The sequence below is a fragment of the Pyrgilauda ruficollis genome, unplaced genomic scaffold (genome assembly GCF_017590135.1).
Source record: "Pyrgilauda ruficollis isolate IOZ18807 unplaced genomic scaffold, ASM1759013v1 scaffold168, whole genome shotgun sequence".
Taxonomy (NCBI): Eukaryota; Metazoa; Chordata; class Aves; order Passeriformes; family Passeridae; genus Pyrgilauda; species Pyrgilauda ruficollis.
Window position 1 is genome coordinate 394,559 of NW_024515653.1, and position 24,276 is coordinate 418,834.

Consider the following 24,276-nt stretch of genomic DNA (forward strand, 5'->3'; position numbering starts at 1 on the left):
CCATGTCCTGTTTGGTACCTGGCATGATATTGTGACAACAGATAGCACATCCAAAATCTTCTTCTCTTTGGAGATAAGAGTTCAAATGTACAGTTACAGTTAAGTGGTTTTACAGGTGCTACTGCTCGCTCACGAGAGGAGATACCTACCCAAGGCCCGAGGGTACAGTGAGGAGCCTCCAAGTATTAGGAGAGGCATACCATTAAAATGTTACATATAAAATAATCACAACTCTCCAATCTTGAATCTGACATGACTTTGATAATTTTTGCTTCTCTTGGTCATTTTAGACAACTTAAAACACTCTTTTTACTACTTGCATTTTCTGAATTCTACAGGCAAATCTCATCTTGCTGAGAACTCACAGGCCTCCCTAACCTCCAGGAGATGTTGTGCCTCCAAAGCTCCTGCCTTGTTGAGGTCAGAGTCATGCTGGTGACAGCTCTGTAAAACACCCTCTGGAGCTCCCCAGCCCACAGAGGACAAGGGCCTGGTTATGGATGGGGGAGGAGAGTTGCCATATGCCAATGCATGAGCAATTTTTGACTTGCAGTCAAAAGCATCCAAAAATTCAGTATGCAGGATTTTGTGCCATATGGAGGAATTGTGATTTGGCCTTTTCCCCAGCTGTATCTCATTAAGCAAAAAGGAAAGAAAAAAGCGGGGACATTATTTTCTTCTGTACAAATCTCTCCCTGCAGTTCATCTTCCTTTGAGGGACAGTTCATTGCTGGTGAACTTTCCACCTGGAAAACCAAGTGTGAGCAGAAGGGGGCTATAAGAATCCAGGTGCTTGAGGACAGGGCTCTGTCCAATTCAAAAGGTTTTTTCTAAATATTTTATACTTTTTATAAGAGGGAGAAGTGCTACAGAGAGACAGGACTGGTTCTACAGGGCTACAGATAAAGAACCTCATGTTCCATGAAGTCTGCAGGGGTGCACTACAGTAAAGGATGTTATTTCCACATACTGCAGCATTTGGTACTAACTGAATTTTGCTTGTGAGCTCTGTGGTCTGTTTTGCTCAGTGTGGAAGGTTTGTTTAATCTGGGATTTCACTGGCATTTTGTCCTTATCTTTTTTATAGACACTGACGTGGCATTACCGTGAGGCAGACATTAACATGGTTTAATGTTACAGAGACAATCCCGTGGCCGGTGTCAAACAGGCCACCACATCCAGGTTTCACAGTTATAAACACAGACACCTCAGAGCCTCTGTGCTTCTTTCCGATCTTCCTCGACGTAGAAAGATGTCAGGAGGAAAAATCCTCCTCCAAAGACCCCAACAAAGGCACAGGTGACAAAGCTGTACTGCATGCTCCGGAAACTCCACTGCAACGAGGGGACGTTCCTGGCCTGGATAGCGTTGGAGATCTGGGGAGGGAACAAGGCTGTCATAAATCTGGAATTACACCTCCATCCTCTCCTGCTTTAAACAGACTCTTTACAGGGTGGGCCTTGAAAAGAATAAAAGAGGCAGACAGGGATGAGAGTCTGCTCCCAAAGTTGGTCAAACCCAGTACCCAGGGAGAAGGTAATCCCTCAGGGAGAGAGGCTCTCTTCTCTGCCAGACAGATTGTACAGTTGGGACTCTGGGTTTCACCCAGCTGAGCACAAGGGGAACCTCCTGTGTGGCTGGGCCAGCAGCAGCTCTGCAGGCATGGCTCACTTGGGCATTGCTGGCCATGTCTAATCCTGACACTGTAAACAGGGGGTGAACTTCTTTAAATAAACTTTCATAAAAACTAAACTTTAAATCACCAACAAAGACTCAATCTCCCATGTCAAGTAAAGCAGAAAACTCAAAATGGGTGCTTTGTTACCTACTGTGTCTTAAAATAAATGGAGGAAGGAAATGAGACTGACGGAACTACACTGGAACTAAAATTAATGAATTGCATGGAGAAAGCAGTATGAGGCTGATTTGCACAAAAGCATCTAAGATCAAGTAAATGTGGAAGGGCAGAGAAAGCAGGTCTCTAGGGATGTGGGAATTCAGGGTTAAGGTGATTTGAGACCAGAGCTTTAAAGGTCAAGTAGTATCTAAAGACAACCATTGCACCACTTTTGTTCTGAATTTTCAAGACACCATTGACTAATTGCAAGATTTCAAACTTCAAGATTTGAACTAAGTCTTGGGTTTTAACACATTGAAATAATTTCCATGAAACTCACAAACTTAGCAGAAAGTGCTTACATCCTATGACACTGTCTCTGCAAAAATGTATGCCTCTAAAAATGTATGAGTCTGTAAATTCCTACACACTGCATGGAACTACTCACACCCACAAGCATTGTCACAGGACCAAGTGCTTCATGCAAGTAAAAACATTTAGAAAAATGTCTCTGCGTCCTAGACTCAGGGCCAGCAATTTGAGTAATTTCTGGTTTTGGACCAAGTAGTGCCTATGATTCTGTAAGTGTCTGTCTATCAGTTCCTAGAAGTTTTACCCCAAGGAAAATTCAGTAAGGAGAGAATTCACTTACAGCCCCGATGAGGTATGGGCTGCCTGCATCTCCCAGCAAATGGCTCACCAAAATCTGCAGGGCGATGGCTGTGGACTGTCGCCTCGGCGTCACCACGTACTGAAACAAAGCACAGCCCACAGGAGAGGGAACATCAACCCACAGAACTTCAGGGGTGCCCAGCTGCTTCCAGAATATCCCACAGACACTGACAGAGCAACTTTGATGTATTTCATATTCAAACACTGTTTACAACTTTGTAAGACAAATTTCATATTCAAACACTGTTTAGAACTTTGGAGACAGAAAAGTTATTCTGAGCAAAAGGGTACACTGCATGTTTTGCTGAGGAAAAAAACATTCAAGAAAGGAATATACAGGAGAAAACAACAATAAAGTAGCTAAACTGTGACTCATATGTGTCCATATACAGCTCAGAGCAGCTTGTACAGATCCATTTGGCCATACAACCAATAGAAGCCTCCAGGCAGTATCCCTTGCAGTCACAATGATTTGCTAATAGGGATTCAGCACTGACAGTCTCTCAGAAAAATATCTTCTGACCTGTGTCAGCAGGCCTGGTCTAGACTGCTGAGGGAAAGTGGGGTACCTGGAACCTGGAGGAGCTGTAAAACATGTCAGCTGAGCCCTTGCAGACCCCTTGAAGACTGAAGGTGAGGACCCAACCTGCCCAACCAGAAAGTGGCTGGTGATGTTTTGATGGTATTGCTTGTAAGTGGAAGCACCTGAGACACAAGGTACTGCAGTAACACCTCACACTGATTTTGTTTTCCAGTGCACACAGTTTAAATAACAAGTTGGAGAAGAAGATGTGGTGCACATCCAGAACATGGCAAAGCATCATGTAGATTAAAACTATTTTGTCAAATAAAATATAGTAATTTGGGGGTAATAAGAGCTCTATGCCTGTGCTACTGAAGATCAGCTCTGTCTGAAGAAGCCTTTCAATAATACATTTATGTAAAAAGCATTCACAGTCAGAGTGCTACAGAAGCAATTTCAAACCTTCATACCTCTGTTTTCCAACCACTTGCTCATATCAGAAACAAAATGCTTAATATTTTCTCAGTCCTCTATTCCACAGTCTGGGGGGTTTTCTTGAAACTCACCTAAGTGTCATTAAGTATGTCTCACACACTAATTAATAGAATGATTGTTGTTTTACCAAGAGACAGACTCAAGGTGTATGATCTATACTGTGGCTCTATCACTGCCTTCAAGGAAACATTAATATACATGTTAAGTTGGGTTTAAAATGAAAAAAGACCCTGCTCTTGCTTTTAATTTAGAGTTTTGGTCCTGCTTACCACATACTGCAACCACATACAGTTTCAGTAAAGAACCAGAGAACACTGGCAGTGCCCCTCTTAGGCACTTGGACTCAACCTTGGATACACAAATCACTCTTAAACCAGCATTTCTGCACCTAGCAAGAGAGCTCTGAGCAGCTGGATTAGAACAGACAACCTCCTTCCTTCCTTGGCACATGTGCAGCTAATGCATAACCCACTCCATTCCTAGTCCCTCCAAAGCAGGTATTTCTAAGCATGGATAGAACATTTCTTTTTCATTAGGAATATTTAGGTAGAGTGCTTCAATAATAGCAAATATTAAACCAGGGATGCTTTGGAGATCTCTCCAGAGTTACAGAAAACCAGTGTGATGTCATGTTGCCACAAGACTGCATCCAGTCTCCAGATAATGTAGGAGCAGAGTTATGTGAGATTGGCTGTTCTGAAATCCTTGTCACCCACGGGATGAAGGAACAATCCAACAGCTCCTTCTCACTGAGGCCAAAGCACACTATGACCTAGACTGAGGGTGTGCAGTCTACTCACTTTTTTTTTTTTCTCTCAGAACCTACCTGGATGATGAGCATGCACACTTTGTGAACAGGCTCACTTGTACAGAGACAAAAAAAAACACAATAGGAAACTCTGAGCTTGGGAAGCAGACCTGGCAATGACAGACTGTACTAGATTGGAGACTGTCAGCCCTTGGCTCTCCAAGGTTTTCATGTCATCTGTCCTAGACTCAAATTTCTTTTATGGATCATGACAGGCTGTGTTTGAGAAATGAAAATCAAATATTGTTATGCACTTAATATATCATGGACATTGAACCATGAGAAAAGCTAAATGTACTTTGGCTCTCCCAGTATCTTGCACTACTTCTTTACTACCTTTATTTAATTCGCCATATCTGCAACTACAAGAGATGGAACAAAACTGTAACAAGAAAAATATGAGAGAAGGATGGGGTGTTTCCTACAGTTTCAGGGCTCATACAAACTCTGCCTGTGCTATTACTCAGGTTCTTCTGCACAAGAGAAACTATACTCAAGAGCTCAAGGCACTGTGGGATTCACCAGAAAGGAACAAAAGACACCTTCCCACAGGGAAGGACTCTGAAGAAGCCATGGGGTCCTGCCTAGGACCCCACACCTTGGCAGGAGTGGGGGTGACATCCTGCACACTCCTCAAAGATCCAGCCCAGGTGTCTGGACAGAAGCAGGTGCCCCAAACAGGTACAGTTTGCAGATCCCTCGTGCTGCCTCTGGAGGTTTCAGAGACCCTCCTGCAAACTCTGCCACAGAGCTGTCAGCTAAAAAAGCAGATGGAACACACAGGTTGGTGAACACTTCTGTACATCCCAGGGCACTTCCAAAGACAGGGACATCTTGTTAGCCTTCCCAAACCCCTCCAGTTCCAGCATCTCCTACACTATTAGCTGCCAAAAACCTAAAAGACAGAGTTCCATAACCTCATAGGTGGCAAACATGTTTCATAAGGAACACTCCAAGAACAGCCTCCCAATAAACCAGCAAGGCAGCTACAGCCCTTCTCCACTTGCACATTAGGACTGTAGTGGTTCAGCAGATACCTCTGTGTTTACACTGAATAGGAGGCACAAAGGTGGCTACATGCAATGCCTCTTGATGCACCAGCCACAAAGGGAGGAAGTCCTTATCATTCAGTCAGCATCTTTTTTGTCAGCATCTTCAGCTCCACAGGTCGCAGGAGAAATGAATTCCTAGCTACATTGTCTGGCTAGTTGTGCCATGTGGGAAGAAAGAAAAGTAATTTTCATGGCAAAGTAAGAACATGCATTAGCAAATCCAGCTATATTATCAGAAATCCTACAAGTTCATATAGGAAACAAGGCAGAAAGAGAAATTACTGCTGTTATCTGTGGCACCCTTCAGTCAGCATAAGAGCAGTAATAGACTGAACTCATGGGATTTCAACAGGATGAAACACAACTCCCAAGTAAGATTGTTACTGAATGAGCAGACATCTACAAATTCAGCTCAATTCCATAATTTTCTGATGAAACAATTAGTAGCATTTAGAATTCAAGAGATCCAACCCAAAGCACATTTGTGGTAATAAACTTGATGTCTGTTCCCAGGGAACACAGCACCACAGAGCTCTGATATGCCAAACTTTTCACCTCCCCAGTTGTTCCCAATTGATACAATATTGCTGCTAATTAATCCCACAATATTCTAAAAGAAATGGAAGTTAGGGATGTTGGTCACCTGGGAGACAAGAACTTCCTCCTCTTCTAGATCTACATGGATCCAGGATATGACAGTGATGCTCCCCACAGATCTCCTGCAGGCTGCAATGTGATGTAGCATTCCCTCAGAAAGCTGAGATTGGAGTGAATGAACTGAACAAAAGTTCTGTTTGGATTCAGGAAGGAATTGAAAGAAAGAGCTGACAGCAACCATCTGCCTCACTCTCCTCACCATGTATCACCATTATCTAACTCAGTGATGTCACCTTTCTCTTTAACAGTGACAGAGGACAGAATAAAAATGCAGATGTAGGAGTTCAAAGAAAAGCAAATTGAGAAACTTTAAAAAGTTGGTGCCTCAACTCATGTAAAAAGAATGGCAATGGTATTTATACTTTCTTCTGGTGCAAAAAAAAAAAAGCCCAATTATTTCAAAATAAACTGAAATAGAACATAAGTAAAACTGTCAGTCTGGACCAGTGACAGTTTTTCTGCACCTGTTCACTGCTGCAAGGCTTCAGCTCTTTTCTCATAGGATAATTGTTTCTGACCATTCTGTGAGAGTCAAATAAGAATCAAAACCCTCCTGGCTGCTGGCTGAGATTTTAAGCAAGCAGCCAATTGACTAATGCTGACTGCATTATTTACTATTTTATTAAAATTCCAGATGCAGAAAACTGACATGCAGAGAGCAGCACCGTGAAAGAGAACATAATGCACAGTCAGTGTCAGCAGGACTTTGCTGAAGACCCATGAAATGTAAGTAGTTCTATTCCTTCATCTCAATCAGAATGTAAAGAGAGGCTCTTCTGCTATGAAATACAAAGATAAACAGACTCACACCAAGGCAAGGTCAGGCAGTGGAAGGAGAGCTCTGCAGTGCTTCACAGCTGGTCCCTTTGGTCACTAGAGAGTGCTCAGCATTTGGCAATATACTTTCTCATCCTTTTACACTGTAATAGGAATACTTTCATCTCTGCTCAGCTTGTCCACTACTTGGGTTCAGTTGGCCAGTAGAGATACCAAGCAGTTTGTATATCAGAGCAACTCAGACCACAGTGCAGTGACCTCAGGGGCAAACTGCCAGTTCTAACTGTGACAGCAAGGGCCAGTGACCTGTGCTCCACTGGAGCCACAGGCTGCAAGGTTTTTTTCCTGTCCTTCTTGTGAACTGCTGTTGTGCATCACTGCATGTTGTGCTACAGAAGAATGCCACAGAACTCACTGTGGTTCTCAAATGAAAGATTTATAACGACCATGAAGTTTGCAGCAGCAATCTGCAAATAGATTTCAGCTCCCTTAGAATGAAACACTATTACATAAAATGGGAAACACTCACATGACTTTTGCTTGGGAAGAAACAGCCAAAGATCTCTTTCTGCTGTCCCTTAACTCTGTGCCTTCTCTCACTTGTCCTGATGGCTTTACAATTTCCCCACTTTCAGTGCCACCTGCAGCAGCACTGTGCCTGCACCACACTTGTCTGAACAGTCCCTGTCTCACAGGGAGCTTCCTGCTTGAAATATTAGTGTTACCATCACATCCACAGTTTCTCAGCACAGGGATCCCAAAGTAGAGTTTGGGTCCCTTGGGTGATCTATTCCTCATAGAAAAGGGTAGTGTAAATTTAAATATTTTGTCTTATGCCCATAGGTAGCAAGAAAAGAATTGTCAATCATATAAATAACTTTGGTATTTAAATCAGCTTCCTGCAGTCCATCAGATATGAGCATTTCTTTGCTTATTGCACTGATAAACCATATTCAACTTGTTCATATTATAGATTATTTAAAAAAAAAAGTCATATAAACTAGTTGATAAGACTATAATGATCTGTGTAGTTCAGCAGTTATAGTATCTGCCCCAGGGTTTACACAGACATCTATTAGTGACTGTGGAGCTACAACCTAAATGAAAGGTTGCCAAATTTTTATTTAGAGTAAAAACTCAAGTAAAATTACTAACTCTGAAAACCTTTGAAATTATAAAAAGAAGCTGCTTATCACAGTCTAGACAAACTGTGCTACAAGATGTGTGCTTTTCACATCACTCCTTTCTAAAGAAATTACTGATGACAGAATCCAAATGAAATCATGCACTGCTATTCCTTGGTCCTGGAATTCCCAAGTCCTGGAATTCCCAAGAGCCCCTTAAGCATCACTGCTGGCCTGATGCTCTGGCAGTGTAGCACACTTATGAGTTGGACTTGCAAGAGCTGGAATTCATCTGCACTGTATTCTGAACTAAGGGAACTTGCTAATAGTTCATGGACTACCAACTTTGCCTCATTGGGATCATCCTTTCAAACCTTTGGAAAACAAGTAGAAAACCTGATTATAGACACAAAATGACCTTGTTTCTGGAGCACGCCATTTTCTAACAGGTATCTGACAACACAGAGCTGTACAGAAGCCCAAAATACTATGGGTACAGACAGCACTAGAGAGCACCACATGCATGAGTTCCACCCAAATCAGGACATCTTCCTGGGATTATAATAACTTGGACTACTGCACCACCACACCCTTATTGCCACTGGCATCCTTGCCCAGCAGTACATTGTGGCAGTGATTCCAAGCAGGATACCAACAAGGGGATTCTCTGTAGGAGTCTGTTCATCTGTCCCCAGAAACCCACCAAGATGCAGGCTTAGGAACAATATTACATTGTCAAAACCTTGAAATAAGGGAAGAGTTTCATGAGCACTTACCAGTAGTATGTCTGTCACAACAGCCCAGTTTACAGACAAAAACAGTTCTCCAAATGCAATAAAAATCTGCAAAACAGAAAAAAAGCAGTGACTATACTATACTATACTATACTATACTCTGCATTGCCCTTCTATATTGTGAGGATGAGGCAGGCTCACTGACTGTGCTTATCTATGTAAGAGTTGTCCTACATACCCATTACTTCTAAATTAAACACCTCTGTCTATGCTTACAAACACTAACATCACCTTAAAGGTGGGGAAAAGAATCAAAGAAGGTGTTTGGGTCACAATTCCTCAGCAGAAGAGCCAAAATAGGAAACGTATACCAGCCTCCCAAATTAACTGCTATGAACTACTGAACCCAAGAAGAGAAAAGCAAGATCCATGGAAGAGAAACATTCAGCACAGGTTTATTTTACAAAGTGCACAGGGATGCAAGGTAAGCCAAGTGAACACCTCTGGGCCAGTACAAGTACTCTTAAGGGCTCCTTCAGAGAGAGAACTTCCAAAATGGAATGGACTCCAAGGGACAGGCAGTCTCAAAACCTTGGTGTCCTGTGGGAAATCCCTAATCCATCACAGATGGAGACCCAGCCATGAGGAAAAAGGGTAGGGCACTGAACAGTTCTTACAGCTGTGGCCTCAGAAAATATTAACCCTTTCAGCCAGCCCTGGACACAGATTGGAGCAGCCTGCCCAGACTAAGCGAGACTTAAAGGAGGAAAAGGATTAAAGGATTAAAGTTACACCACTGAGGTGGAGCAATGCTAGAAAGCAGAACCTCTTCAGAAACACAGGCCACAAAGTCACATGGCACCTGGCACAATATTCTTATCTACTAATCAGACTGATGGCACATTGTTACAACAGGTGCCAGCACTGTGTTTGATAAGGCCTTTGACAAGATGTTGTCCCTGGTTGATCAAAACACAGCCTAGGAAAGGCACAGTGACAAACTCAGACGTTTTTGGAGGGGTGGCTTACATTCTCCTAAGGAGAACTAGACCTAGTATACCTATAGATATCCTGTAGGTAATAAATATAGATAATAGACCTAGGATATCCATACATCCTGTGGCTCTTGTCTGTTCTGTTCATTTGTTTCCTTCTCCAAACCAGTCTGGGAAAAAATGTTCCTTGAAGCACTGATAAACTTAGTATAGACCATTATCCAGACATCTTTTCCTTCACAATGCTTTAGACAGAGATATTATAATTAATATATTATTAGATATAAGGAAGAAATTCCTCCCTCTGAGGGTGGTGAGGCCCTGGCACAAGGTGCCCAGAGAAGCTGTGGCTGTCCCATCCCTGGAAGTGTCCAAGGCAAGGTTAGACAGGGCTTGGAGCAACCTGGGATAGTGGAAGGTGTCCCTGCCCATGGCAGGGGAGTGGAACTGGATGAGCTTTAACGTCCCTTCCAACTCCAAACCCTGATTCTATGATTCTGTGATTCCATGATTCTAATAAAAGGTATGTTTTGGTAGTTGCAACCAAATACATTGATTCACTCATCTAACACACACTGGAAAATTAAACTGGTGTTCTCTACCTTTAATGACAAAAAATCCCCTGAGGAACACACTATGAGTAGAGCTTGTGGGACTCTGAGAAGCAGAAAAAGACAATGGGTAATTCTTCTGGGCACTCAGATTCCCACTATTGGATCCAAAATAATCTTCACACTTCACATTTTGCTTTGTGTGCACACACTTAGACAGGCCAATCCACTTGTGTTTTCTCTTGGTGTAAAGGTGTTTTTCCACAGGAATACACATTCCTGAGGAGTCAGAAGGAAAACCTCTTTGAACAAGCATTATTCTTAGAAGCAAAAAACATGCAAAAGTGCCCTTTTGCAGAGAACTGTTGATTACTGTAATTTACTTTACTTTACATGTTAATCATGGTGATTTTGGCTGTGGAGTCACAGAAAAAATGCACAGGAGTCTTTCCCCAGCTGTTACCAGATTACAGTTGAAATAGGGTTTACATTCAGTTCCCTCTTACAGGGATTTTTTGTCATTCCTAGTAAGTTTCTGTTTTCCCTTTTACTGAGAATGGAATTTAAATGATTTATACTTCAGTTTGTATTGCCAAAAGCTTGACTTTGAAGATCAGCTAGTGATCTGGGGTTTTGAAGGTGAGGGCTAAATTATTCTTAGCTAGAACAGTGTGTATTGTACAGTCCCAACTACACCAACCCTTAAGTATTAAGAGAGCAAAAATAAATAAGAATACTAAATTAGGCACAAAGCATTAAAAATTAACATAAGATTGAGACTTGTTTTAACTACATTTTTGCATAAGGGGCATGTTTCAACGCAGCTAAATGCGTAGTTACTATTTTCTTCTTCATTGTGGGCACTCTGCAGGACCTCAAGCCCAGTTTTTGTGCTCTGTCTGCCCTTTATTCTGTACCAAGGACTGCCCAGCGTGGCTCTCACAGGACAGACCTCATCTAAGAGAGCATCAGAGCCCACAGCTTACCTGGATACCTTGCCACAAGTCACTGAAACCTCTTAATGGTCTAGAAGACTGCAGAGAGTTCTGCAAAAGCCACCCCTCGCCTCCTCCTCCCCCTTCCCATTCTCCCTAGCCAAAAGACATTTTGCTAATTGTCACTTACAAAAGTGGAAAGGATGTTTGTCTGGGCCACCATCAGAGCTATGTAGAGGCACAGGGCAGAAATGAACATGCTTGTGGCACAGATCAGAGGATCAGCTTTGTTGTTTATCTTCCTTAAACGTCTTGCAGCTTCTGCCCCAGCAATAATACCCAAGATTCCTGTCCCAATGGTGATGCCTCCAAATATAAGGCTGGTGACAAAGCAAAGGATTCAGCTGAGCATAGAAAAACTGTACTGTGGAAAAATAAATGGTGTTAGCTTGTACCTGTAGTTTCAGAGGAATCTTTAATAGGGAAGTTGACTTTTATTCCACTCGATGTGACCCTCCCACTCCTTCTAAATGGAGGCAATCCCAAGCCCCAGCTGAAGCAATGGCTTTGCAATGGTGGCTGTATCCCCTGGAGAAGATACTTTCCCATTTACAGAGCAGGTGTTATGCACCCAGGCTCAGGGAGGGCTCTGCTCTGTATGATCTGGCTTGGACATGCTGTGATTTAGAGGAGACAGAGTCATCATGGTTACCCTGTGAATCAATCTACCCAGTCATCCCTGAAACACAGATGGAGTAACCCTGTATCACAATCTGCTGCCTTGGAAGAGATCCTAGCACGTGGAATGATACACATCTAAATTATAACCCTCTGGTTAGCACAGCTGAGATGAGTCACTTCTCTGACTATGGGAAACACCTACCACTTCCCAGAAGAGTTCAAAGAATACTGAATAGGTAACTACTGCCAGGTCCACCTAGCATTTTCTGAACACAGAGTTTCCAATACCATTCAGCTTTGTGTGTCTGCAAATGCAAATGTGTTCTTCAGGAACCACAAGTTCATGTTTTAAAAGAACATGTCTGAATAGTTTAGAAGATTCAGCTTCCAAAGGGACTTGCATGTGTGCTTTTGTCTCTGTCCCAGTGAGACCCCCCCCAATGACAAAGCAAGTCTCTTGCCCAAGATCAGTGGTGCCACTGCATTGTAATTCTCTGAAGGCAAGCAGGGACAGGATCAATGTATTCTGAGCACAAGTGCTTCTGAATATTTTAGAGTGCTACATGGCAAGTTCTGTACATTTTCCTGAACTTTTTCTAACTGCAAAGCAAAGTAACTAGCTGGGACATGATCTGTTCCTTTAAACTACAGAACATCCAATTCTTAATTTCTTTCTGGCTGATTAGGAAGAACTCAATAATTCTACAAGGAAAAAAAAAAAAGGTACTGCTATGCAAGATAACAAACTTGAAGAAAATTTGTACTCTCCCTGCAAGTTCTTCAGAATTCTGATCCTTCACTGACTATAGCTTGATGGTGACATTATAGATTGTCACTTGGCAGAATAATCTCAGATATTTGTTCAAGAGAGGCAAGTTCCAAGGTGACATTAGTTGATTGAAGCATTCAGGGAATTGTGTTTAGAATGTTCATGTATTGTAAACTGAAGTTGAAATAAACCTGCAGCTGGAATAAAAGAGAATGGCCAAAACTAAATCCAAGCACAGTTCAGTTGACAGGAGTAGGAAAGTACAGAAGCCTAGTACTGGGGAAAGACTCCTATGGGATCCTTTAGGGTCTGAGAATGCTCACTTATCTTTCTGATCTGTTTGAAAGTGTTTGCACAAAGACCTGAATAAAAACTTCACGCTGCCTATTTATCTACATTGAAAGGATTGAGACTTGAATCAGTTGTGGTGCCATTTGAGTCTGTGTTTCCAAGGAGTCTAAGGGACACAGTCCTGATCCTTAAACAAAGTCTGAAACTGCTGAACAGCCAGAGGGAAAAACATCTTTAAAAGTATCCCTGGGCAGGTCTGGTAATGTGCAGCTCAGTTCCTCCAGCACCATCAGGTCTGACATAGCAGTTTATATTCTGTTTCTTTACATCCCCTTGGAATAACAGTCCAAAACCAGCCTTACACTGCTTCTGGTATGAGCTTATGCCAAGGTTAGATTTAAAAGCATCCTATAAGAAGCAGTACATGAGGTTAAATTATCAAATGCTCTGTTTCACTTCCCTGAAGACCATGTCTGCTCTAAAAACACTACTGTGGAATAATAATTCAGAAGTGGATTAGAAAACAAACTAGACGCCAACACCTTCAAGTTGACAAAGGAAGTACTTGAAGTGCATCTGTGAGCAGATACAGCCAAACATCTTAAACTGTTCAGCTTCCCTCATCTGCCTACCCTGAGCCAGACTCCTGTATTTCACTCTCTTCCCAGTACTGTTCATTGATAAGTAATGTGCCACTGATGGCATCCCTGGAAGGACAATTCATTTCCCACTGAAGGATTTTGGGATGATTCTTCAATCCATCTGGTTTTGCTACAACTCAGAAATCACTTCTGAGTTGACTCAGTTATTCCATTGCAGAAAGACAGAAAAATCCCATTAGCAGAGGATACATTCAAGGTGTCATTACTGCTTTTCCCTTTAAGTGTCTTTACCTGGAAAGGCCATGCAGTAAGCACTTAGCTCTCTGAAATCCATTACAAAAGCAGAGACTGAAACAAGACTTGGGGTACCTCCTGGAGAAAGGGATACTTGTATGGAGACCACTGCCAGGAGTCAGTCCCAGTGCTCACTGTTACTGAGGGAAGCTGTGAAGACTCATGAGGAACACTGAATACATTTTTGTATTCTGGACAACACACTGTGAAGAAAAGCTTATCTTCCTTGGTGGGGAAAAGGGATGTACAAAAAGGTGTGTCTTGACTACTTCAAAGTGTTGTACTAGTGTAAATTCCCCTTCTTATACAATATTTGATACTGTTAATGAATCTTCATTGGTCTGGACATGCTCTGTAAGCAGAGTTCTGCTGGCAGCTATTCACAAGATCCTGGTTTGGTGTGATGATCTGATACTACATAAAAATCAGCAAGCTTTCTACAAGCTGGCAGCCACAATGAACTCACCAACATGGCATGGATTATGAAAACAGAATAAGAAGAAGATAATAGGCAAGTTACTACAACACAAGATTCAAATATACTTAAATGGGCATTTAAGTAACTTGGGGTGCACAGTCATTTGTCAACTAAAAACGCCTTGCTAAAGCTTCTCCTTTTCCCCCACAGCTGTTACTATTACTGCTTCTTCCCACTTTACTTAAATAGAGCTGGCAACATCTTTCCAGTTAACTGAGTGATTATAAACAAACAACCAAAGGGGAGTGTCTCAGATACCTGGAGGCAATTTAACATTCACACCCCATTGCCTTCACGAGAAGCGCTGGGTCACATCCTGCCCTCCCCTCTGGAAACCAGCTGTGACTGAGCACCCTGCAGCGTTTCCAGGTGTGCTCCCTCGGCACAGCTCACCTGTTAGATGAATTGCACGAGTCTTGGAGGCATGGTGGGACAAGGCCCTGCACAACCTGAGCTCTGTACAGAAACAGAGGCATCCACATTCCCAGGGCTCCAGTGACAAAGGCCATGGCAGTGAGACCCAGTGAGGAACAGACAAAACTACAGCTGAAAGTAGAAAAAAAAAAAAAAAACCAACCAGCTGAGAGATATTAGAAAGAATGGTGTGAGGAAAAAGGGAAAACCTACCTGCAACACCCAGGATTTCAAGCAATAACAAAACAATGCATTCAGACATCTTGTAATCAAAATCCACTCCCTTGAATATCTGAACTCTGATCATGAAATTCACAATAAAGCACTAATTAGAGCAAAGGGTATGACCTACTGATTTAATGTTAAATCCTGGTCTCTTGCAGATTTCATGCCAACTTCTGCCAAAACAATTGCTGTGAATTTTTTGATAGCAGAAGTATAACAATAGAGAGTGAGCAAGAATTTAATGGCTTAGTACCTAAAGGAAAGGGTTCTCTGTTCAAGTCTAAATGCCTCAGGTTTTAAGCTGTTTCTGTAACCATTATAAATGAGAGCAACGTCTGGGTCTGAGCTGGGCTGGAGCACTCCTTAACCCTACCTGAGTGAGTAAAAATAGACTCAATCTCCACAGCAAGTTTCAGACAAAAGGAAAAACATTTTTGAAAACTGTCCAAAACCTTGTCTCCTTCCTGCCCTACCCTAGGAGAAAATTAAATTTTTGCCGGACTCTTTGTCATTAATAGTTCAGGAGAAAATCCCCTTTGAGGTCAATAGAGATGTATGCTGCAAATGATCAAGTGACCACCAAACTAGAGGATTTGTTAAGAAATGAACCTAATTCTCTATTTCCTAAAGAAAAAGTGCTCTTGGACTTGATTAAAAGTGGAACCACATAGTTTTTTGGCAGTACGTCTTTATGCTTTGGAAATCAATTGTCCAAGGAAAAGAAAATGGGAATCAATTGCTAAAGGGAAAGAAAATAAAAAGATCTATTGTTTACACTCAAACATCTCTGTAGGAAAGCAACTTTGGAGATAGACTAGTTGTTGAAATGTCAGAAAGGTTCATTTTTGATTCAGGAAATTATTTTTTTAAATTCACTTCAGGATGTAGTGCCTACAAACTGTGATCCTACAAAACCGATCTCTAACGTACCCGCTATTCAGGATGTAAAGAGGATGCAGATTTAGCGGGCAGCTAGAAAACGCTGGATCATCTGGAAGAACATTCCAAAGACAAACGATGTCCCAGGAAAGCAAGTCTTTAAAGGAAAAGCGTTGGGTTAGAAAGCAGCCTGCGGCAGCGGCAGGCGGAGCTGCCTGGCGCAGCTGCACAGCGGCACCTGCTGTTCCCAAAGCCGCTCCAGCGCCTCGTCCTGTCCCGGCACGGCCCGGCACGGCCCGGCACCGCCCGGCACCGCCCGGCACGGCCCGGCACGGCCTGGCACGGTCTGGCACCGCCCTGGCACCGCCCGGCACGGCCCGGCACGGCCCGGCACGGCCTGGCACCGCCCGGCACCGCCTGGCACCGCCCGGCTGCGGGGGCACAGGAGCGAGCAACCTGCTCGGCACCGCCCGGCACGGCCTGGCACCGCCCGGCTCCGCCCGGCACCACCCGGCACCGCCTGGCACCGCCCGGCTGCGGGGGCACAGGAGCGAGCAACCTGCTCCAGTCCTCGTTTTACTGCACCCTGCAGGTCAGCTGCATCTTTAATTTTTGTGTGGTTAAAAGGAAGATGTCATCTGCCAGCCACAGCTCAGCCCATCAAAACACATGGACAACTACTTTATAAAGCGTATGGGGGTCCCACAAACTCTGACCTCATGCACAGCAGGTTCTCAAATACCACAGAGTGCCTGGGACATGCTAATCCAACCTTCCTCGGGTGCTAAGAATTATAAATAAATTTACACCAGAAAATTATGCACTTTTACCAATCTAGCTCCTGTAGGGAAGGGAAAATTTAGTATAAAGTAGAGCTTTGGATTCAAATAGGAGCAAACTGCCAACATAACTTCACCCCCTTCCCCCTCCTCAAAATGGGAAGATAGAAGAAGCAAAGAAATTTTTTATCTCTTTTGCAGCATTCCTGTAAAAAAGTGGAAAGAAGATTTTTACTAATGGTGTTTCCATCCTCTTGCATACAGCATGTGGCTCAATGGAGCAAAGTGGGACTCAGTGGACATATTTCTTATAATGGAATGGTGATTCCTCAACAGAGGGAGCCTTTGTAGCTCAAACCACTTACTTCTTGACCAGTGATCCCACATCTTGACACCAAGTAGTCTTGGTAGTTCTGTGTACATCTGGCTTCTCATCTGCTCTTCCTATCATGCCAGAGATGCTCAGTGCTCTGTGTGCTGCTGTCTTTCTCTGGATCTTGTGAGGGACCAGTAGAATCAGGAGAAGCAGTGCCAGTCCTCCCATGCAAGGAGTTACCTGTAGACACAAGGTTGGTTAGATCCAAGATAGCTGTTTTCTTATAGTGAGAACTCCACAGCAATTCCAAGTGCATTAGAATCACTATCAGAAATTTGCAGATGTGTTCAGAAATAGTTGTGTGCTAGTTTAGATCATATTTTTAAAGAAAAAGAGTGACTTTGGTGACTTTGAAGAAAAGATAATAGATCTTCCCTCCCCATCATACAGATACCTGATTGCTCCTCCCTCTGATTTAAACAAAAAAATGTGAAGAAAGAAAACTGTACTGTAGTATTCTAGCCACAAACACAAGAATCACTGATGCAGTCACCAATGTTACCTGAATAACATCGTGTTACTCAACTAAATACTCTGCCCCACTCAGCTGCATGTGCTAGCTGATTTTGTATACAAAGAAGTTGTTCCCAGCAGCATTCCAGAAACTGGTGCTACCAGTACAATGATCATTTTACCTTCAAATTCCTCTGTTTGAGGAGGTCTTGGTGCAGTAACAACCATTCCAAGTGTGCTCTCAGGTAAGAGGAACTTCAGCACCTGCCCTGGCTGCTGTACAATTTCACCTACACCTATCAGAGCTAGGTAGAAATCTGCCACTTGTCCTGCAAGAAAACTTCTCCTAAACACCACGTTCCTGACCTGTCAGAGGGTAGGAAGTCCTCCCACTGCTCACCTTTAACACAATGAATATAAAGAATCCAAACCCCAGTGATGATTTTGGTGTTACAGTGAATGAAAATGACTCACCCTGAATGCCCAGTGCCAGTCACCTGTGCTTTTTGCCATGCCAGCTGCCAGCATATAACCACAGCCACTGCAAACAGCAGAAAGGAATGGTCAGTAAGCACCAATGAATTTTGGATTGCTGAAATGACGTGTCTTGCCAGCTAAGGAGAATGTTCTGTCATAGTTTTCCAAAGGGATAAACAGAAATAACCCTCATGGTCTGTGCTAGTCTGCTTGGCAGCCAGTATTAAAAAGAGAGTCTAACCTCCTCAGAGCAGACTTGAGATGATGACAGTAATGTCCCAGATTCCCCTTGGAATACATATTCTGTAGAATGACACTGCAAACCTGGATCAAAGAGCCCATAAAACATTTTATTACCTACTCCCTCCTGTGCTAGCCAAAGGAATTATGCCCTGCAGGAATTTCTTTAGTTTTAATCTGCCTTCTGGGCCCAGCCTTGGCTGCCTGCTCTGATACAGAGTATGTCTCTAAACCATTTGAAAAGCTCTTCACCTTTTCTTCAGACACAATGTCAATTTAACTAAAAGAGGAGAGGGAAGTACCAGTTCTTCCTCCTCTAAACCCTTTGGAAAGCTCTTCTCCACCTTTTCTTCAGACACAATGTCAATTTAACTAAAAGAGGAGAGGGAAGTACCAGTTCTTCCTTGGGAAACATTTAATGGAGGATTCTTGAAAAATCTGTCAAATAAACTAATATCTAAAAGCTTTTGTCTCCCAAAACACAGAAATAAATTACATACTCTCATGCACATATTTCTTTTAGAATTGATTCAATATTTTATTCAAAGCCAGAGTTGCTGGAGTCTAGATTCTCCCTAAAAATGTTAGGGGGGAAAAGCAAATTTTTCTCAAGGTAAGTAGAGAAATACACCTAATCAGCTCTATTCAAACTTGCCAAGGAAGTGACAAATCCCTTTGTAAGAGCCAATAAAGAAATATATCAAAATAAATCTGATTAGGGCTCAGGATATATTGAATTGCAGGTGTGGTCAGACAGAATTTCAAAAGGCCACTGCAAGAAAACCAACCTTCCCACTGGAATGAAAATGTAGAAGATAGATAACACTGTGGTTCTTTTTCCTTCCTCAAACAGGTCTGCAATGATGGTAGGTGCTATAGTGGAGTAACTGGCAGAGCCAATGCCAACCAATCCTCGTGAAAGAACAAATATCCTGTAATGCTGCAGGGAAAAGACATATTATAGTCAAAAAAGTCCATGCAAAGAAAGAAAGAAAGAAACAGAAAGAAAGCTTACTGCTAAAGAGGGGCATTGTAGTGGATGAAATCTACCAGAGGAAATTAGAATTCCACTGCCTTTTGCCTGTGTCTGTATTCCCTCCACTCACACCTGCTCCCCTCACATCTCACTGCTTGGCTTTTTCTTTCTGCACAGCAGTGACTTCTCAGAGTGACACCCAGAGGGAATTTCAGGACAGGGTGGATAGAACACATGTAACAAGCAAACTGTAAGGTCATAAACAAAAACCTTTCTGCACAAAAATAAAACCCCATCAATCACAACAATAATGTGTGGGCTCTCTATTGCCTAGGCTAGACTCCAGAGTCCTTTAAGGCATTCCTGCATGGAGCATATTTAGTCCAGGCTTAAGGCTCGGGAAATGAGTGGTCACTGATGCTTTTCCAAACGTGATTAGAGAAGGACTCTATCAAGTCCTGCAAGATGTATGCAGGTTATTCCCATAGCACCCTCTAAAAAAGCAACATACCGACTCAGTGATGAATGAGCTCCCCAAGGTCACACCAGACCAGAAGAAAATACCAGCTCCAAGGATGATCTTCCTGTTGTAGCGATCTCCAAGGTATCCAAAGATGGGGGCAGCCAGCATGTAACACAAGGTGAAGACTGAAAATCCAACAATGAACAAAGATAATATTTATCTAAATGTTTTTGTCACATGTACTGCTCAGCCCTCAGATAAACTCAGGTTATTTTTAGGGCAGGCTTTAAAGGCAGCCTGAGTTTCTAGGACTAGGAGGAGGATTGATATTTGGAAAAAGACAAATGCAGACTCAAAATACCTATACAATAAAATGTATGTGAATTGAATTGATGTGAATTGAATTAAACAATATGAATGTATGTGAATTACTCAACTCTTGTATTTCTTGAGAAACCCTTCATCTTTTGTGATTCACATACTGTGGGATTTTTGAAGGACCCAACTCTAGTCTGACTTTCAGTTTTGCATTATAGTCAGCCTGCCCACAAGTGGAAGTGAGCAATACCACATAGAAAGAGGAACTAGAAGAGCTAAGAAACTGGACTGTGTTTTAGGAGCAGACCACAGAGGGGCAAGGCAAAGTCAGCTCTCTGAACTGAGGAGATTTTATTACCTGTCTGCAGTAGACCTGTCTTCCCATCACTGAGCCTGAAGTATTTCTGTATATCCAACAGGATCCCTGCAACAGAGGCAGACATTGAATGACAGCAAAGCACCCTGCTAATCCTGGTAACTACCACCCAAAAACAGGGCTTGCATGAACTGCAGCACATTTAGTTTTTAGTTTAGATGTAAGCTATTATTCTACTATAAGCATAAGATGCACAGAGAATTAAAAATTCTTATTGCTATAGATAAAACGAATGACTTTCTACTATAAGGGTCTTATGAGAATCAGTTTATGCACTGTTTCAACCACTCCTGTTCTGCTTCTTTTGCACCATTAGCACCTAAAAATATGAAAAATTTAGAGTTCAAAGTTTAATGGACACAATGTAGAAGAAAACAGTGGATGTTCAGACACAAAGGTCATTTTCTTCTCTATACCATGCCAGAGCTGAAGATTTTCCATCTCACCTTTCTGTATTTCCAATTTACACTGCTGAAAACCAATTGAAAATAGAAGATACTGCTTTGAAAAAGCATACCCGTACTCCAGCATTGAAAGATGTCAATTAAAAAAAACATTTACTTCTCATGCCACTTCAATTTTGTCAAAATAGATAAAGCCATAACATTTTTAAGAGGATGAAACCACCACTACTTAAGAGAACAAGTTTTGTGTAATTTGCCTGCTGTGTTCACCGGAGCTCATTATAACATTTTTAAGTAGTGGTGGTTTCATCCTCTTAAGAGAACAAGTTCTGTGTAATTTGCCTGCTGTGTTCACCGGAGCTCATCTGCAGCAGAAGGCAGTGGGTGAAGCGAGAACAAGTTTTGTGTAATTTGCCTGCTGTGTTCACCGGAGCTCATCTGCAGCAGAAGGGAGTGGGTGAAGCCAGCAAGAGGCACCTCTTCTCCCACACTGTGCTTTACACATTGTGCCATGAACTACACTGCTCCAGCCACTTAAAAGCAGTGTGGGACCAGCTAATTTAAAGGTAAATCCATGTTCTCCCACAGTCCCCATGGCTGCAGCATCAGGCCACTCACTATTTACTGATGTGACTTCAAGTCACTGTAGATCAAGGTCCAGCCTAACAGCAGCTCCAGAGGTTTACAGCTGTTTCTCAGTGACTCTTGAACATATTTTACAGGTAGGGGTTTCCTAATGGTTTCAAAAGTTTAAACAAGAGATTTAATTCAAACATTTTGCATCATTAAAACAGGACAATCAATTATATCCTTCCTTTCTGGCAGCCAGTGATCAATGCACAGAAATACTGTATTAGAGGAATTCAGGTTTGGTCTCGTGGAGTATCTAGAACAAATCACAGCTAACAAGACTTGAACTGAACCACAACTTCATCTCAAACTAACATTCACACTGAGCACCATTAAAATGTCATCCCCTCCACATAACTAAAATAACTGACTCTGCCAGATCCTGGCAAATTACAAAGCATTGATTTGAACTGTTTGGTGGACAGAAAAGAGGGGAAAGGTCTGCATGGTCACTAGTTTCAACAAACTGAAGTCAGCAAACAACTAAGGGGAAGATGCAAACACTGTCAAAGCCAGAGAGCAAAACTATCCGGAAACCACAACTTTGTAACTGCTGCCAGTTTACTCCTAAGCAGATACTCACACCTCCCCTTCCTCCCTTTCCTGTTAGCTGAATCTAACAACATGGTCACACACTTGGACAGCCAAACTCAAATGCACTGCTGCAAGAATTCTGCAGTGGCACTGAATTCTAGCAGGTGAACAGTGTTTTATTGCTGTGGTATAAACTGCAGCTTACAGACTTCCCCATGGCCCAGCCGTCATAGAACCAAGTAAAATGTGGTTTAGTCATCCAGTGTAATTCAAGGGGATGTTTCAAAGGCCTGGGCACTATCCCCACCTCTGCTCTTGAATTCTTGCATGTCCCTGAAGGTACCTGGGAGCATGGTGGGAGAATTTTAAGCTCTTAGCTGGTTCAGGAGCCCCTGAATAGTTCAAAGCTTGGAATGAGTCAAATGGCTTCTTGATCTTAACCCTCCCAAGGGGATACCCTTCTAGCATCCAAGCTCTTCCTTGAAGATGTTTTCATCCTCTTCTGTCCCCTGCCCCTCTCCAAGGAAAGTTGCTTGACAACAGAACTCATACACAGAAGTTTTTCACTCGCAGCCTTGCAGTGTCATTCAGCATGCATTCCAACTGCACTCCTACTTGCTTCGTTCCCTCTTGTGCTGTTAAAAAGTACTCAAAAAACCAAGCTCAAACTCTTAAACCCACTACACTCTCCATTTTTAAAGATACTGACTAACTGTCCTACATTTCTGAATAGTTGAAGTAGCAAAATAATTACTTTGTGTGCTGTAACTAGGTATTAATTCCAAACTCAAGAATCCATCCTTTGGGTTTTTTTCAAGGTTTAAAATATATCTGTTTCCCAGGTTACTCAGAAGTAAAATATAGCAAGTTCACAACAAGTGTTTCCCCTATTTTCTAAATCAGATCCCTGGAAGATGGGAGATGCTTAGGAGTAGTACTAAATAGAAGAATTTACACAGACCACAATTTATATGGGAGAAAAAGTTCCATATTTTCCCTCTAGTTGAATATAAGCAACTCTTGGTCATTTTCAGCTGGGGAAAAAAAATAGTTTAAAAATCATATTTTGGAGGAAGGATATGATTTATTAGACAACAAGTCCTAACTTGTGGGTGGGAGAAGGCTTAAGGAAGTGGGTCTCTGTTCTTTTTCTGCAATCATGTTTCACTCTTAATTGCAGAAATCACAAACTGCCAGCAGCTCACAAGGAAGTTAAGCCTCCCCTAAGGATAATATCCCTAACATGGATAACAAAGTTATCACAAAGATCACATAGTTTTTGAACTTGTAATGGAGGGAGTAGCATCAGTATTCTTCAGATAAAGGAATAACATATAGAATCTACTAGATGCAAAGAAGGCCTTGTAAACTGCTGTGCACAGTAAAGAGCAGCTCCTTACTCACACCTCTGTAGAATCCAGCCACAAGCATGGACCAGTTGCCCTGTATGCTAAAGTCTGTTTATAAGATACCTAGATTTTAAAGTGTTCTTTTATTTTTATAAGCATTCTACTAACAATTAATATCTAGTAAATCACTCCTAGGTCTTTCCAGATTTATAATTGGAAGTTTCATTAAGAGTATGATCAACAGGCTAAAGCAGATAAAATGAGAGAAAGTAAAAAGACATAAAGCATATCCTTACTTCAGAAACATTTGTAGAGCTGTTAAGAACTTAAATTTCTTTTTCTTTAGAAGAGGAAAATGGGTTCTCACCTGGCACAATGAACCAATCAATGAAATTTATTAAATTCCCAAAGCACAGCACAGCAACTACCAGGCAATCCCTCTTTGCTGGATTGTTCCTTGACACAGCCACTGATGGACACTCTGTGCCATCCTCTGCAGCAGCTCCATAATTCTGTCCCTCAAACAGTGGCTGGAGCAGCAAGTTTGTGTCTTCATGTTCACAGGGGGGTTGCATGTTTCCAGTGCAGACACTCAGCAGGGGTGATGAAGCATTTCCTCACACAAAATTGATGTGTTGGGGCTATGAGGAACTTCAATCACTACGGTCATTTCCGGACTGAAGCTCAGCCACTAAGAACTGAAATGTTCCTTGCAGTCAGAAGAACCTACAAAGAAAAAAAGTTGCAGTGCTGTGTTTTGCAAAAGTGCTGAAAACCTTGGCCTTGAAGACAAGGCAAAGTAAATGTAAACAAAAGCAAAGTAATCCATTGAGCACCCAAGAAATAAAACAACTCCACAGTGCTCTCACAGAAACTACAAATGCAAAAATAACAGTATTCTTTGGTGTCAGTGAGTTGTCAGAGCTAGAAATAGCCCTCCTACGAAAGAAAGAAAGAAAGAAAGAAAGAAAGAAAGAAAGAAAGAAAGAAAGAAAGAAAGAAAGAAAGAAAGAAAGAAAACAATCAGCCTTTAAAACAGGGCTGTTTTCCCCTTTCTCCCCCAAAAAACAGGTCCAAAAGGGGAGGAGGAGAGGGCACAGGAAGACAT

At 42.2% G+C, this 24,276-nt stretch overlaps 1 protein-coding gene across 1 annotated transcript; it reads right to left on the reverse strand.

Annotated features, from left to right (window-relative positions):
• Nucleotides 1–754: 754 nt before the first annotated feature.
• LOC121351457 (protein spinster homolog 3-like) lies at nucleotides 755–23,744 on the reverse strand. Its single transcript, XM_041463600.1, has 11 exons — nucleotides 23,536–23,744; nucleotides 20,234–20,299; nucleotides 19,606–19,742; nucleotides 18,907–19,058; nucleotides 17,876–17,942; nucleotides 16,938–17,128; nucleotides 14,669–14,821; nucleotides 11,351–11,540; nucleotides 8,722–8,787; nucleotides 2,490–2,588; nucleotides 755–1,376 (listed from the first exon to the last, which is right to left on the reverse strand). Exons 1-11 carry the CDS (start codon nucleotides 23,741–23,743, stop codon nucleotides 1,209–1,211), a joined length of 1,497 nt encoding a protein of 498 aa, XP_041319534.1. The 5' UTR covers nucleotide 23,744; the 3' UTR covers nucleotides 755–1,208.
• Nucleotides 23,745–24,276: the final 532 nt, after the last annotated feature.